This window comes from Nesoenas mayeri (genome assembly GCF_963082525.1).
Source record: "Nesoenas mayeri genome assembly, chromosome: 11".
Lineage (NCBI taxonomy): Eukaryota > Metazoa > Chordata > Aves > Columbiformes > Columbidae > Nesoenas > Nesoenas mayeri.
The window spans coordinates 7,491,007-7,507,036 of record NC_137563.1 but is presented as its reverse complement, the minus strand read 5'-3'; the positions used below and the strand labels follow the sequence as shown (position 1 = coordinate 7,507,036).

The 16,030-nt window shown below is 38.8% G+C and overlaps 1 protein-coding gene across 1 annotated transcript in view; it reads right to left on the bottom strand.

Annotated features, from left to right (window-relative positions):
* The window catches only part of MCTP2 (multiple C2 and transmembrane domain containing 2), a gene marked incomplete at its 3' end in the record, with an annotated part of 101,383 nt that overhangs the window by 44,870 nt on the left and 40,483 nt on the right, over positions 1-16,030 (bottom strand). The window contains 6 exon segments of the mRNA XM_080351119.1: positions 149-223; positions 1,268-1,369; positions 10,428-10,445; positions 10,447-10,531; positions 12,542-12,644; positions 15,826-15,919. Of these exon segments, the coding sequence (XP_080207245.1) occupies positions 149-223; positions 1,268-1,369; positions 10,428-10,445; positions 10,447-10,531; positions 12,542-12,644; positions 15,826-15,919 (477 nt within the window).

Below are 16,030 nucleotides of genomic sequence, written 5' to 3'. Positions count from 1 at the left end.
ACAAACCTTTTCATATATACCGAAATACAAAGAACTTACACGTGTTCAGCATTGTATGCATAAACAGGTTTTGTTCTTGCAACTGTGCTACAGCAATTCAAATATTTCCAAAACAGATGTAAGAGCTTAGCCTAGACACAATTTTCACCTTTTTAGAAAATTTGCGGTGCTCCTCAGTGAAGCGCTTTTCTCGGGGCCTGAATGTTCTAATACTTGCTTTTACCTAGAATAAATAAATAAAATTTAAGATTTGCAGTTCTGAGTTCATTTTTTCGCTTTTGAATCATCAGTCTTGATGATGATGATACATCTTTCAGGATCTTTCACTCTGCCCAGCCTCCTTGGGACTTAGGATGAGCTGCTAGGAAAAGCAGGGATAAGTTAAATTGGGCAAAGCTGGACTCACTTCAGCAAGAGTAGAGCTGTAGTACAGCCCACATTTGCCTTAATAAATTGGATTTAACTCCGTAAAAGGCTGTAGGGCATAAACAATTGAGACTGACTCAGCCACCTAACCACTATGTGCACTGTGTCCATGCCTCATTAATTTTCCTGTCAATGCCCTGGGAAGAGAACATCGTGGGTCAGCTTTTTTGGGGAGAAAGTAGGTGTTACAAATAATGTACAATAATCTAAACATTAAGTCCTTTTTTAGCTGTTGCAAATTAAGCTGTGGCATACAGTAACCAGCATCTCCTTCCTAAGGTACTTGTGGTCACTGTCAGTCCAAAAATGCCCCGGCATTGTCCCATCCACCTGGAGAGGCCATCACAGAGCTCTGATATCCCAATACTACTTCATCCATGGCATGAAAGGAGGTTGTAGCATGGAGGGTGTTGGTCTCTTCTCCCAAATAGCAAGTGATAGCACAAGAGGAAATGTCTTCGAGTTGTGCCAGAGAAGGTTTAGATTAGATGTTAGGAAAAAATTCTTCATAGAAAGGGTTGTCAGGCATTAGAACAGGCTGCCCCGGGAAGTGGTGGAGTCACCATCACTGGAGATGCTTAAGAGACACATAAACGAGGTTCTTAGGGACATGACTTAGTGCAAGAGTTAGATTACAGTTGGACGCTATGATCTGAAGAGTCTCTTCCAACCAAAACGATTCTATGACTCTATGAAACACCCCTCCACCACCAGATGTAAATAGGTCGGAACATTTCCAGCTTGACTCTTGGTTTTGAAAGCATCATCCCTCACCTTTGCCCTTGTAGTTTCACACATTTCTTACATCAGTGATAAGCAAAGAGAAAATATGTCAACTTACAGGATTAAATAGGACATCTAGCTCCAAGTAAATTACTCCTTTTGAAGCATGTTCCAAGTCTTTATTCTTCAGCGTGTAACAACTTTGTTTACCGTTTCTAATCTATAGTTTGGGGAGAGAAAAAGCATCAATATTTTCCCAGCTGTAATTCACAATATAATTTAAAGATACTACAAACAAATAAATAACTAAATAAATTGCAAGCACAAAAAAAACCCCTCCCCAAACCCTGCTAATATGCTCGGAGCCTGAAATACAAAATGATCGTTGGATTAGAGACCTATAAAATTGCAGATTAAATCTCTTATGGTCCAACTTTAATTTACAGACCTTGTACTTTATAGTAGAGCAGTGCACACAATAACAAGTCTGAAAATTCTGCCCTGGAAGCCAGTGAGTTGATGGGAAGTAATCAGCCTCTGTTATTACAGGTTTAAAATGGGATTTTTCTCCCAAAGTTCAGGAAAAGAGCCACAAACAACAACTTACCTGCCTATTGCACACTCCAGTACACAAACCCACTTCTTAATGCTTAGTTTATTGCAAAGTTGTCAAATTATTACCCAGGAAACAAACATAATCCAAAGAAATTAATCAGCTTAAGTGGAGCGAATGCTAATGTAACAAATGTTCAAAATTAACTAATTCGTGTAAAAGACTTCTCCCCCCACCTCACCCCTGAATTTCAATACCATTTCTATGCTCTAATCTGCCGGTTGGCTCTATCGCATTAAACGTCTATTAAAAAAAAGCAACAAACCTCTCCTACCATTTTGTAAACTATTTGGCTCAAATCAAAAGCATTCTCTCTTCAAAAAGTGATGGCAGAAATGTATTTATTATACACAGTAGGATATGTATTGATTAAACATTTGGCTTTTTAGGAAGCAGACCAGTTAATTCTAAACAGCAGTAACATAAAAAAACTGCAGCTTACCAAAAAGCTACATTCAGGGACTGTAATGATCAAAGATTAAAGATAACGGAGGAAATTTGGGGGCATGAAATTGCAACCATATTTAAAACGGCTATTGCTGCTCTGGCATTTAGAAGAGGCACTCATATAAACCATGGTAAAAATGAGTAAGGGAGGGGGAAAAAAAGCATAATGGGAACCAAGTGACTTCAGGAGACAAGCGAAAGGTCATTTTCCTTCCCAATATTGCTCCAACCCTTCTGCACCAAATACCTCATCAAAGGGTAGATAGGATTTCTGGGTAATGGTTGAAAGGGAAGAGGGTTCTCACAAAAACTAACTTTGCATCTTCAATGGTGTCCAACCAGAACTCCAGCTTTTACTATGTTCTCATCCAAAGCTTTGCTTAACAGGATGCTAGGAGTTAAGCAGGCATATGTGGTACTGATTTAATAACAATAAATAATAACACTAATAGGCACTGCACTAAGTGGATCACAAAGTGCCTTTGCTTTCTCTGCAAGAAAGGACACATAGGGTTAGAGTTGGTGGTAAAGGATTCTGCAGTTCCCAACAAAGAAACAAGCAAAAAACTATTTTGAAGACCAGCAGGCACAGATATCCTGCAGCCCAAAACCAGAAGAGCTGCTGAAGTGGCTGCCCCCTCTTTTAGTGCCAAATGGACTGGCACCAGAAGGTCCTCAGGTGAACTGCCACACAGAGCGCCCATCATAAAAGATTCTGCTATTTCAACAGTTTGTTTCCACCCCACCTCAAGCAAGGGTAGAAAATAATTTTAAAAGCCACCAAATGAAAAGAAATCAAAACGTATTTGGAAAAATTTTGTTCTATTTCCCAAATTAACTGAAAAATTGCAATGGTAGAGATACAGGCCCAGAAGGACTTGGTGTGAGGTTATCATCCCTTTGGTCTAAGGGGATGCCACAAGTACCAGGTTTAGACTGAGCTTTGATTCATGGACTCTCCTGTAACAGGGTAGAAGGTATGTTGTTCCCAGTGTGTCTGCAGAGATGTAGGTGTCCAATACATATCACAGTGTCATAATTCTGGATTCTCCATAGTTATTAATTTGAGGACTGAGTTTCCATGTATTTCAGTTACACATATTTCTCATAACATTTCATCCTATTGCCCTAGGAACAACAACTGGTGGAAAGTTTTCTTTATATTCCTTGGGATATGCTTTTTTCTCATATCTTTCAAGAACATAATCAACAAGGAAAAAAATGTCACATGCTGCTAAATCGACAGAAAAAGGAAAAGAAATGATGCCACTACTGAGAAGGTCTGAGCCTGATATCATGGCGTTCTGCACTCAGAAATTGCTTCTGACATTGGGGAAAAGACTCTTCTTTTTAAGAGCTGAATCAAACATTTTGGGTGGAGCTGCATGTGTGTTCACATCGTAAGTTTCAAATAGGCAAGAAATAGCTTCCATGTCTTTGGAAATGGGGCTTATTTGCCACTTGGGAAACTTTTTTAAATGGTGGTGTTATTGTTGTTGTTGTTGCTATTTTAAGGCTGAACAGGGTAGAAAGTAAAGCAGTGCAAATGCAGTTTTGCAGTCAGCTTCATTTGGCATCTTTAATTATAAGTGTTTGACTTATCTGGTAAAAGATGTGTAATTGTGCAATTATAACTCAGCCCAAGACTAAACATTCCTACAGATATCCTCACTTTTGACCTTCTTCAGAGCCAAAAAAAGAGCAATAGAAGAACAACTGGCTACAAAATGGCATTTCTGCTTTGCATTTCTATTTGGATTTAAAAACAAACAAACAAACACCTGCAAAAAAAAAGCAAAAGAATAATACCTTTCACAGTTTGGGCAACGTGCTAAGCCAGTGCGGTTCAGCGGAAGGTGTAGGGCAATTCTAACACCCAGGACTGCCTGAAGATTAGCTCGGTGGCATGTCTCAACTGTGCCCAGAAGAAAACATCCAAAATAGCTTTTAGTACTCTATTTTTTGGTTGCATGCTGTTCTTGGGCCAGAGTTCAGATTCTGTTCAATGTCTCCCTCTATCTCAAGAGACAGCCAGTAATATTAATTTCATTTTGGATCTATTTTTTTCTCCTTTCTGGGTACTTTTCCCTAGTTTCTGCTGTTCACAAAGACTGCTTAAATGCCTTGCCCAGCTGTGGAATAGGTGAGCAGCCAGGGATGGGGTCCTGGATGAAACTATATGTCAGGAAGATCAAATTTCTTCTATTGCCCAAACACCTTTTGCTATGTACCTGATCTCACACACATTTCAGTCAATTATTATTCCTGATAATTGTGCCTAAAATAGAATATCTTTCCCACGAAGGCTGACATCCACTTATGGGAAAATGGAAGAAAAGGAATATTCAAATTAAATGTGAAAATATCTGCAGGTGAGGGCCTTAAAGAGACATAATCAATATTATTCCTTTATTGATGTTTTATATCCTCACTGAATATTAATGCCTGCATTCTCTGAAAGCTTCTTAATAACATACAACATACTGGGGCTCAGTCAGCAACCAAGACAGCCCATGTCCGTATGATTAACATGAGGACAGCAGTGCCTACCCCAGCAACATGCTTCATTTTGCAAGGTCACCATCAGAAAACCTCTGAAAAAGTGTCAGGATTTTTATCCCATGGGAACTGCTGATATCTGAGGCATTTCCCTGTTCTGAATCACCACGCATCAATATTTTCACAGAACTCATATATTCTATATCACAGTCCATTCTCCACACAGAAGCATGCAAAGGAAATTTCAAGTTGGAAGAAAAGACCGAATACTTTGTGCATTAAGTATTTGGTCCTACAGAGGCAACTTCTGGTGGTGCTTTACCTGAAGGAAATGTTGAAGTACATGAGACCACCGTACAGTCAAGGTCCAAAGTGCACTGGGTTCCTTTCAAATGAACGAATATATTTGCTAAACTCTTTGCACAGATGTCCCCAGTAAAACAAATGTGACTAAACACGGTATTGATGTAGCCAGCCAATGCTAAATCTATTAAGCAACAACCTTGTGACCGCTTGGGAATTTTAATGAAATAGCGAAAGCAGAGATTGATATGACACAAAACACGGAGAAGACAGGACCCTTACACAGCAAAGGGTGTTTTTTCATTGCTCTTGTCTCAAAGAAATATGGTTTAGTAGCTTTCTTTTTTTTAACATTGATTTTAAGAAAACTTCACTCTGTATCCTGCTTTGATGCAGATTCAATGTCATATATTGATGACCTGACAGAAGAACGCTGGGTTAAACCTCTGTACATCAACACCCGTGACGTGTGGAAAGGGTAATGGCTACTCTCCAAGGGTAATTCATCTAAAGCATTTGGGAACCTCTGATATTCCTCCTTGAGCTCATTGCTGATGCACAATGTCATACCATTTGCCTTGAATAACATAAAGCTGTCCTGTAATAGACACACACCTACTCTTATCAAAGGACATATTTCCCCAGGAAAAGGTGAAAGCAAGCCACATATTTGATCCACCTGGACCTGAATAAAGTGGTTTTTTTGTTTCTCCCCTGTCTTGTAATATACCTTGATTCAATTTTGTACAAAATGCCCATTAATTCATCCAAAAACTCTTTGCCTCAAACATTTCACTGTAAACAACCTTCTGTGGGATCCAAAGTAGAAGGGAAAATTTGGGGTTTTGGCAGAGGATTGATACCCAAAGACCAAAGAGATATGGAGCTGATGGTCTCAATAAAAAAGCAGGCAGGCACACAAGGGCTTCCAGGCAATCTGAGGAGGAGCTGAAAACCCTGGGAGCACAAAGATCCCAGGTTATACTCAAGAAAAACATTCCTGTTGATACCATTTCAGTGAGTAGTGCATGGTAGGAGGAGAATTTAATTTCAGAAACAAGGTTTCTTTTTTTCTGGAAGAGATGTGGGGTTTTTTTTCCCCATTCCAGAATTTCTGGGTCATGATAGGGACAAATGTCAGAACCGAGGACAGCACTTCATGGCTGCCCCTATTGCATAGATGCAGCATTTTCACTTTTCTCAGATTTTAAAAGCTTTCTCCTGGAAAAGGCTGCGCACTCATGGTCAAGTGCTAAGTGATTACAATGGTCAGGTGTCTGCTCTCTGAATCCAGGCCATGTTTTAGATAATTAAAAGTCATACTGCTTGTTTTCACTGTATCACTGGCCACCGACCTTGCTTGGCACTTGAAAATATTTCATAGACCTGTTCCTATTTGCTGAAAAAACGGGTGCAGCTGAAGCCTACTCCAAGCTGATAATTCAGCAGATAAAACACATTCCATTCTGCAATACAACTCTTCACTCAAAGGCTTTTCTACACAGGGGTATTTGATATACTCTGCTTTCAAATTCATTGAAGTACACTATATGCTTGCTCCCATGTCTCTAGTAACTTGCAGCCTTCTAGGAGATGGGAGTCTCAGGAAGCAAAACACAAAAGACAGACCCTCGCAAAGAGAAACAAGGTTGCTTTTACTAAAATCTAGGGTACAAAGGAACACAGAGATGGGAAGGACTACTTTGATAATTAGTTCAAGTCCCCAAAAAGCTATAAAACTTCTAAACCTATCAAACTCCTTTCTGGAAGCCAAGAAGTTTTTGCCCTACTTCTCCATTCCCCAGGATCTTCAGTTTCTAGCACAAAAAGCCTACTCTGCTCGGTGCTGTAAATGGTCTTTCATTTCCCATTCTCTAAGAAAGTGATCTGCCTCTTGGCCTAAAGTTTGTGCAAGTCAGACTCTATAAGCCACTTGTGGCAAGAGTGATCCATTTTGCTGAATAGCTTGGTAGCACTAAACTCTGCCTGTTCCAGTTTAAATTCTGCTTCTGTGAATGTGGCTGGCCAGAGCTCTGTTGTAGATGAGGTCTCTTACACAGGAGAATAGTAGGTTGACAAAAAGAAGAGCAGGAGAAAAAGAAAGTACAATAGGTCAAATAACATGGAAAAGCTAAAGGTGTAAAGCAGTCAATAAAAACTTCTTTCCCTCTGTCCCCCAAATTCAGTGTACTGAAATCAAGGTCTTTACATTGCATTATTAACACGGCTGTACGAGAAACAAAGTGAAATGTGTATTCACCCAGTATCTTCATCATGTCTATCAGAAGAATGTGAACTTTGCAGCTTTATTCATCATCTGACACCTTAAAACTCTACTCAAGCAACCCAAATTTGTTATGTTTCTTATTTGGTGCCTGAAATAAGGCGAGATCACAGTCAAGGATGAATGGAAAGCATAAGTAATTTCACTATCTCTGAATTTTCGTGCAGTAAGGTTATTTGTGTGTTAACGTGATGATGAAGGTGTACGCATGTTTGCAAAATGTCAGTGTAAGACTCCTGAACACATTTAAACCAAAATTCGTTGTCAAATTAATTAAACATTTCATATCCCTCTAACATATACTTTATTCAAGGCAATTTTTCATCAAGAAAAGAATTTAGTCATCCATGAACAATTCCTGAAGTAAACTTACTTCATGTGCTGACAGCTCACAAGTCAAACTTGTGCATTTTTAACAGGGGGGGAGGAAGGCACTTTCATTTTCAAAAGGGAATTTAATGCAAGGTAAATATTAGGCCTGATTACCTAGGAGAAATTAAACCTATATGATTTGTAAGGCTTCCTTAAGTCTTAAACTATTGTTCTCTTTTAGCATATTTATCTAAATGGTTCAAAGGATACATTCAAATTTATAGTCAAAATGACAACATACATCGAAATTCCGATTTCAAGAAAGAGAGCTTAGAAAATTGCAGTTCTCTGTCTGAGCAGACTAAGTTAATAGGTGCAAAATGTTTTTTAATCAGAAGCAGAGATGAATATATTTACACTAGATTTGACTGAAATAGGAGGCAGAGAAGTTTAGACAGGAAGGAAGAAGATCAGTTGGCAAGGGAAAGCATAAACAATTTTCATTTTATTTTTTTTGTCTCAAACCTTGGACAAAAAAAACCCCTACGCTGAATAGTTTGGACATTACCACACACATGCACTCCCCTCCTCTGCCTTGTTACATGCTTCCTGAGGGATACTTGACAAATGCCTATAAAATCAACAGAAAATCCAAATCTAACATCTTCTCACTGTGAGCCCACACAGCCTGCTGCCGATCACACAGACCATTTGGCAAGCGCTGGATCTGCAGGAGAGCAGCTGCTCCAGCCACTCTCTTCCAGGAACATCAGAGATACGAGAACTTGGGGAAAAATTAACAAAGTGATCAAAAATGGAATAAAAGATGCTAAGAGGGTTTTTTTTTTCCCCTCCCGTAAACATCAAATCATCCCTCCATGCCCAACTCACTCTAATATTGGTCTAAACTAGAGAGACTGACAACTCAAGTCACTAAAACAGACAAACAATCTAAATATCCCCAGCCTCAAACAGAACATGCAGCCTGAGCCACAGAGGGAAGAGGAGGACTGCAAAGCACATGATGGTGTGTGGGACACCAAAAGCCCAGTATTTACACAAGTTTCTATAGATTAGGCTCTTCTTATGCCGAATTGCAGGAGTTCCTCTGTTCTGGACTCCAGTATAACTTGAAAAGAGCACACGGTGGATGAAAATAAACACGCTTTGTTGAAGAGATTCAGAAGCCACGTTACTTTTAATTCACATACACAAGAAGTACGCTTATGTAGACAAAATAACAACAAAACTGGAGCACATTGGCGTATTTCTTTACCACTATAAAGCATTCCTTAGGTTGGGATCATATCCTCTAAGCCAGTTGGAGAGATTTCTGGGCAGTTTATTATTTATTTGGAAACATCAAGTATTTGCAGCTCACCTCTCTGACCTTGATTGGTCCCTTACCTAAACTATGCTGACTCTGCAGGGGTTTATATGGCTCCCTTTGATCAGATGGAATCTTTCCTTCCAGAAACATCCAATTTGCTCAATCTTTGCTAGGACAGAGCCCCACTAACCCACTATTGCAATGCTGCCTTCCCGCGGCAGCCTATCTCTAGAACTCAAATTCCAACTCTCGCCTTACCATGAGAGGATGTGTGCAGCCTTTCTGCGGAGGTGAAGATGCTTATGCAGAGATGTTTCAAAACGATACTGCAACTATAATTTCGATCACAATTCACTGGCTGCCTATTCAAGAGCACTATGACCCACAGCAGCACACTGAGCATTACTGAAAGCATCTCACTACTGCATGGATCACTTGAATCATGTTATATATTGCAAGCATGAGTGTTTGTACAGGGCTCATTGCATAAATACCTGTCGCACCCTCTCCTCTGCATAGCAAACCTGCCGCCTCAAAACCCAAGGAAACCCCCATGCTTACAGCTTGTGCGCATTTACATGAGCACAAGAGTCCCGTGGTGTTTCCAGCCTATCTACTCATTGATTTGTTAAAAGACACAGCCTAGAAAGTTCTTCTCAAGCTTTACTGCAAAAGTTACCAGAATCTTCTATGCTATTTCACATACACATGGAGCTGTTCACATTCTTTTCATCTGGTTTTACTCTATTACCCCCAGCCCTTGTTCCAAAATTAATATCAGTCTTTCCAAACACAAAGCTGCTTTCCCTCCATTTCTCTATTAATGTTTTTTAATGACACTCTTATGTTCCCCTCTCTCTAGCTTGGCCTTTTTGACCATTTCTGGAAAAAGCTTCAACTCTCCTTAATCTCCAGAGCAACCACTTTCCCCTGAGCTCACTTTGTTTCCAGTTTTGATTTTACACTCCCATGGTAGCGCTCACTCTCCACATATTTGTTTTACAGAACAAAAACCACCCATCTTTAAAAGCACTATGGAGTAGAAAACACCCCTTTTAGGTAATTTTATTCGGCTGTGCCAATAACAACAGCTATCTCTAGTCAATCCTACTGTGAAGTGCAATTACTTTCTTGAGTAAAAAGAAGCAAGACAGAACAAAAGACATGCTTAAAATGTTACCTTCAGAAGATGATGTGGAAACATACAGAACAACTCAATTATGTTTTCAGACCTACATGGCATATATTACTGATGAAATACAGACACTTCTGCAATTTTCTTTACAATCAACCGAATTCATACTAAAATGGGTTGGCAATGCTCGTTACACTAAGGAGAACTATAAACACTGCCAACTAAGGCATATATAGATCACAAAACCTCTTTATTTCTAAATCTGTGTTGCTTTGTGCTACAGGGAAAAGAAATGCCTCTCCTTCTCAGCAAAACCATCAACACTTGAATTATATACGTGGCAAAGGTAACTTACAGACAGCAAAGGGATGGCAAACTTTTCCAAGAAAATCAGGGGGTTTGTCTCCATCTTCATCGAACACTGTCACTTCCAGAACATCATGAATATCTTTAATAGGGCTGCAACAAAAAGTGCAGACTCATTAAAAACAGTAATATTTGATACACATGCACACAGTCTCCTCCACAAAGATCTGAGAATAATGTTTTACTAATTAAGTTTGTACTACCTTAGAGTATCAAACTAGCATTTAATTCAATTCCCCCCCAAAATGAACCAAATGATGAGTATTCCCTGAGTTTTCCCCTCATGTTTCAGCCCCGTAACTAGGGGAAGAAAATAACTACTAGACAGTGACTTTTTTTGTGCATCAGTATTGATACAAACAGTGTAGAACTTGGCTCTCCAACAGACAAAGCTCTGGTGACTGGAAGAGGGTTAAGGGCTGAATTCAAAACCACACTTCAGGGCATTAAAGAAATAATTGAAGAATCAAAACTTTTGTAACTTCATTTGACTTGAACAATTATTGAACAATTATCCCCCTTTTAAGGTACTAACAAAACCAATTGCTTACAAAAAAAACCCCCAAAAACCTAACAACCCCTGGTTGTCCCCTCTAGCTAGCAGGTGTAGCTCATTCTGTGATGTGACCCGGGCACTAGTGGTAGCCAAACCACATGAAATGCATTTTTTCAAGACATTATGACTTTAAAATACATTGAAACCTGTCACTTTTGTAACGATATTTCCATATTCCTCTCCAAGCCGTTATAATTTTTCATATGATATAGTTACCGGTGGTACAAAATACTAAAATCCTACAGAGACACACACAGATATGTGTGCTGCAGAAAATCCGAATATGATGGAAGGGCTCTCTGGTGGTATTGAGCACTCCAACTGAAATGGGTTCATCTACTCAAAACAATCCCCTCTGCTCCAAAATAAATCTGAATAATCAATAGCTTTTAAGGTGCTTAACTGAAGTTTTTAAAATTGCCAAAAATCTAAGGAGAGATGCGAGAGCCTGACTGGCTCTGCAGTTCTGGTGCTTGCATTAGGCCATGCAACAGCAATAAAAGTTAGAGAAAGTCCACAGCTGACCTTTCTGAGACCCACAGGAAGTATAGAGGCAAACCTCTCTTTTAAATTAAATAATTTTGGATTCTTATTAGATCTATTTTGTTGGGCAGAACATCCAACAAGACTCATCAGCTGGCGCAATCTCAGAATAAACAGTGATGAGTAGAAACTTCTTGAGAACAGACAAAGTAAGAGAAAGGACTCCAACAGACACACATTCAGCTGCAGCCATGAATTAAACAGAAATCTGGCAAGGTACTTCTGTCAAAGAGATCAGATACTTTGTATTGTGTTCACATCCAGCCCAGTGTTTACAAATGTTGCTTTTGAAAGAAGTACATAGTTCTCAAATTGTTCTTCCAATGGACAGATGCAAATGTCATAAATGCTCCAGTGTCACCCCTCGCCTTCCTTGCCACAAACTACCTACAGTCTTAGAACCAGTTATCTCACTTATTCACAAAAAACAAGATTAAAAAATTGTGCTGTCAAAAAGCAGCACCTAAATTATCACTTTTGTTATTAATAAAGTAACCAAAAAAAAGAGAATACTTTTATTTCCATAAGCATTTAAGATCCTATTTTGGGCTACGCTGTGTTTGACTAGTTTAAATTCAGATGATATACCAGGAGCAATGTGAGCTCTAATTTTCTGCGTGCTCACAAATCAAACAAGGATTTCTAGCAGGAAACATTTTTATTTTAAATTATGAAAAATGTAGGCATGGGTATCTGGTCTCTACATTCTGTTATATTACCTCTTGGATCCAGCTATGACTCCATTATGTCTAGTCGTGATTCTTCCTATAAATATCACAGTAATTTTTCTTTTAATGACTTCTATTAATAAACTCCACGTAAGAACTAGTAAAGGCAAAAGGCTTTAATTGAGTTATATTTGATATTTCTCCAACATCCACCCTGACTGTGAAAAATGACTTATCTTCAACTTGACCTTTCTATTTCCCCAAAGTCGATAGCTTTTCCAGTTAAGCTGCTAACTGTTTGGTATTGCAGCACGCGTTCAAAAGCAATCCACTTACAATGTGAAAACTTTGTTCCACTCTGGATTGAGGTTCTTGTAAACAGTGTGTGTTTGAAGACTGTCGTTTCCCAGCTCTAATACACAGAAAGGATCACTTTTACCTAGGGAAAGATCAGATTGAGGAAAAAATAAAAAAGAAAATGAAGTGGATCAGTTATTATATTTAGCATGCACATGCTTTCTTTGCAGTAGGGCTGAGAAAGTGATTGGTCAAATAGAAGTAAGATCCATTAAGACAACTGCTAATTGCCTTGTTCTGATGGAATGATTTGCTAAATAAACAATATTTCCCATGCAGCCTCAGTTCTAGAAATTCTAACATACATATCTTATAACTCATTCAGGTGGCTTCATTCTAATACCTGATTTAAAACACATCTTCAGTGCTCATGTATAACTGAGCCACAGACACTCCAGCCTAACTTTTATGTAGGCAACTCAATGACACCAATGCAGCAATTTACATAGCACACAAACAAGATATTTATGCAAAAAACTGTCTTTTTCTTCATGCTATTTTTGGTATTATTAATGCAAAGCTCGTAAGGTTCTTACTCTGAGAAGTTTCTAAACTAAACAAGAACCTTTTCACTATGTAAAACAGTGGATATTAACTAGTCAATATTGGTAAAGTTTAAAGACCATGTGTATTATTGGAATCTATTAGTCTGCTCCTTTTCAGCTTATGTTCCATTCTCTGATAAGCGTGGAAAATGCATGTAGCCTTTCAGAGAAACTGCTTGAAATGCAAACTGGTATATGCCAAAAACAATCCCACTGTATAATTTGGTATTCTGAATGCTATTTTTTGGTCAGTGAGCAAATGCAGTGTTTGAGGAGAACTCTCATGCGTACACAGAAACATCCAACAAAGCAGAAAAAGTCATTTTCACATCAACAAAACTATTACCTAGGAATATAAAAGTATGAAAGGCTCAAACTGTGCTAGCTGTGGCTGAAGAGCTTCTACATACCTGATGTATCTGTGTGGAAAGTAGCCTAAAATTTACATCAAATGGAAAACATGGATTTCAAGACACTGTTCAAAGCCAAAGCAGATACTATGTTGCTTTCTGATAGCTGTTATCACAGTACGCTAAAAACTTGGAATTAAAATCTATAGTGCCAACGTATAATGAACTGACAACAGAAATCCCAGTCACACCAAAATCCAATCTTTATTATGGAATAAGTAAAAACGTATAAGGTGACATTATACTTGTCATCAGATGATTGATCTGCAGAGGTTCACTCACCCAAGACCTGTGACTGCTGTGGGACAGGACCAGGAGGGAACGTTACCTGCTTGTACTGCTCCTCTATTAACCCTTGGAAATCTTTGTACCTCTTATTGTCTCTGTGATTTTCCCTTTATCAGATTTGTAGCTGGACTTTGAATTTACTTTTATCAATAACAGTAAATCTGAGCAGTCTCCCTGGCAATGCAGGAAATATGGCACTGCTCTAGGAGGGCTCTATTATGGAAGCCCATAATTGCTGCACTAATCATTTATGAATGGCTCAGAACAGATAATTAATCTTTATGTCTCTCATTTCACGATCAGAAATTATGCTATTTTTACCTAAAATGGCTGCATCCTTTTGCAATTTGGTGGGTCTATTACAGCATAATACCAGGATATTTTCAGCACTGCCATTGAAAAACAATTTGTCATTTGCTTCATGAATCAGGCTCAAAGCCTGGGTTATTTTGAATATAATGACAGACTGAGTAACCTTTTACTTAAGCAGAATTTCATTCTGTGCTATGCACAAGGAATGTGTGTCACATACTCTGTATGAAAAGTCTTTGAATTGCAAGAATCAAGAAACCTGCGTGTCTCTTCCAATGTTCATTATCCACCCACGTGCTCCTGTTTAAGTATTGAGGGAAAGGGGGCCAAATCCATCACTGATGAAAACGCATTAGCATCAGTGAAGTTTTCCAAGGGGCAAATAACCTGCCAGGCTCAGCTCCTTCCTGGGACACTATCTATATTAAAACCTCGCATATTTCTAGATAGCCCCAGCCTTGCTGTTTGCCAAAGGTTCTGCTTTGCTGTGGTACAGTCCTTGTCAAATTTGTCAGCAAGGTGCAGTTACACTCCTAAATTCCTATAAGATGTATACATTATGCCAGTTTAGAAATGCATTTCTCTACAAGCTACCTTTTGTTATTGGCAGGTGTTTTGTTTGTTTTCAAATTAAATTCTTCAGTTCTTTAAAGTACTGCTGTCTGCAGTAACTGTTGGGGTTTTTTTCCATTGCAGGGTTAAGCAGCAAATTGAAACTGAAATAGTGTTGTGATTAATCTTGAGCTTTATCCTTTGGTCCTGATTTTAGAAGCAACATTCCCTTACATTACAATCTCTTCATGAATATGAGGGAATGGGGCAAAAGTGTTTTCTCTCAAGCATCTTTCCTGCATTTTTCAACAAGTTATCTTAAAAAAAATGACTGTCAGCAAATATACAATACACAATGCTGTGTCTGTGAATTACGGGCTGCTGCAAGTTACAGAGGGGAATTAAAACTTCTCCAGAATCCTGGAGAAGATGATAAAAATAATTATATCCATGCAGTCGCTACAGAGAAGTAGCGACTCCCTAGACCTTCCTGGAGAAACAATAAAAAATTGTATTTTTAAAAAGTATTAGTGTCTACTGCTGTTGGGACCAAGCACAATTTGAGGTACAGCTCAATGGAAAAATCCATCCTTTTCTTGGAACATCAAAAGATCATCTCAAATAAAAGTCTCAAACAAGCTGTAGGAGATACCATCACACTCGCATCCCCATCGCTGGTAAACTTTCTTTTTCGGGTGACAGCCTGCAGCACCACCCAAACCCACACACTCAGCACTGTGTCAGATGCCCCCAAAAATCTTTCAAGTCTCGTTCACAATCTCACAAGGCACCCGTTAAAAGATGGGGAGGCTGCTTTGCAGGTACCATCACTTTATATCAACTCTTATTTCACATATTCCTACTGCAAAATACAACAGCACGCCATGCTAAGTGCTGAGTTATTGGCCACGCCGCTCAGATCTGAAGGGGGAAATTAGATCTCCATCCAGTGGACATTCCCGCTTACTTCTGGGAGTCAAAACCATTGAGTATCTCAGTTCCCTGAGGGAGGCTTCACCACTGGAGAAATGATGAGAAATTTACTTTTCCTTGATCAACTGACAATACTGCACAAAGTCTAAGTAGCACTCGCAATACATTATGACACTCCCAGTATATTATAGCATCATATGCTTGAAAAATAGAGATAAAATACCTGAAAAATCTGCTGCCAGTAGGTCCACTGCCTTTAAAACTTTGACTTGTAAGAAACCAATGTCCTTTATGTCTCGAAAGGAATTCTTTATACTCTGCAAGGAGGCAAGCATAAAGATGTATTTTGGTTTTAATTCGGTAAGAAACAGAAAATACTGAACTACTAAGTGACTTACATTTTTATATCCATCACTATTTCTTCAGCG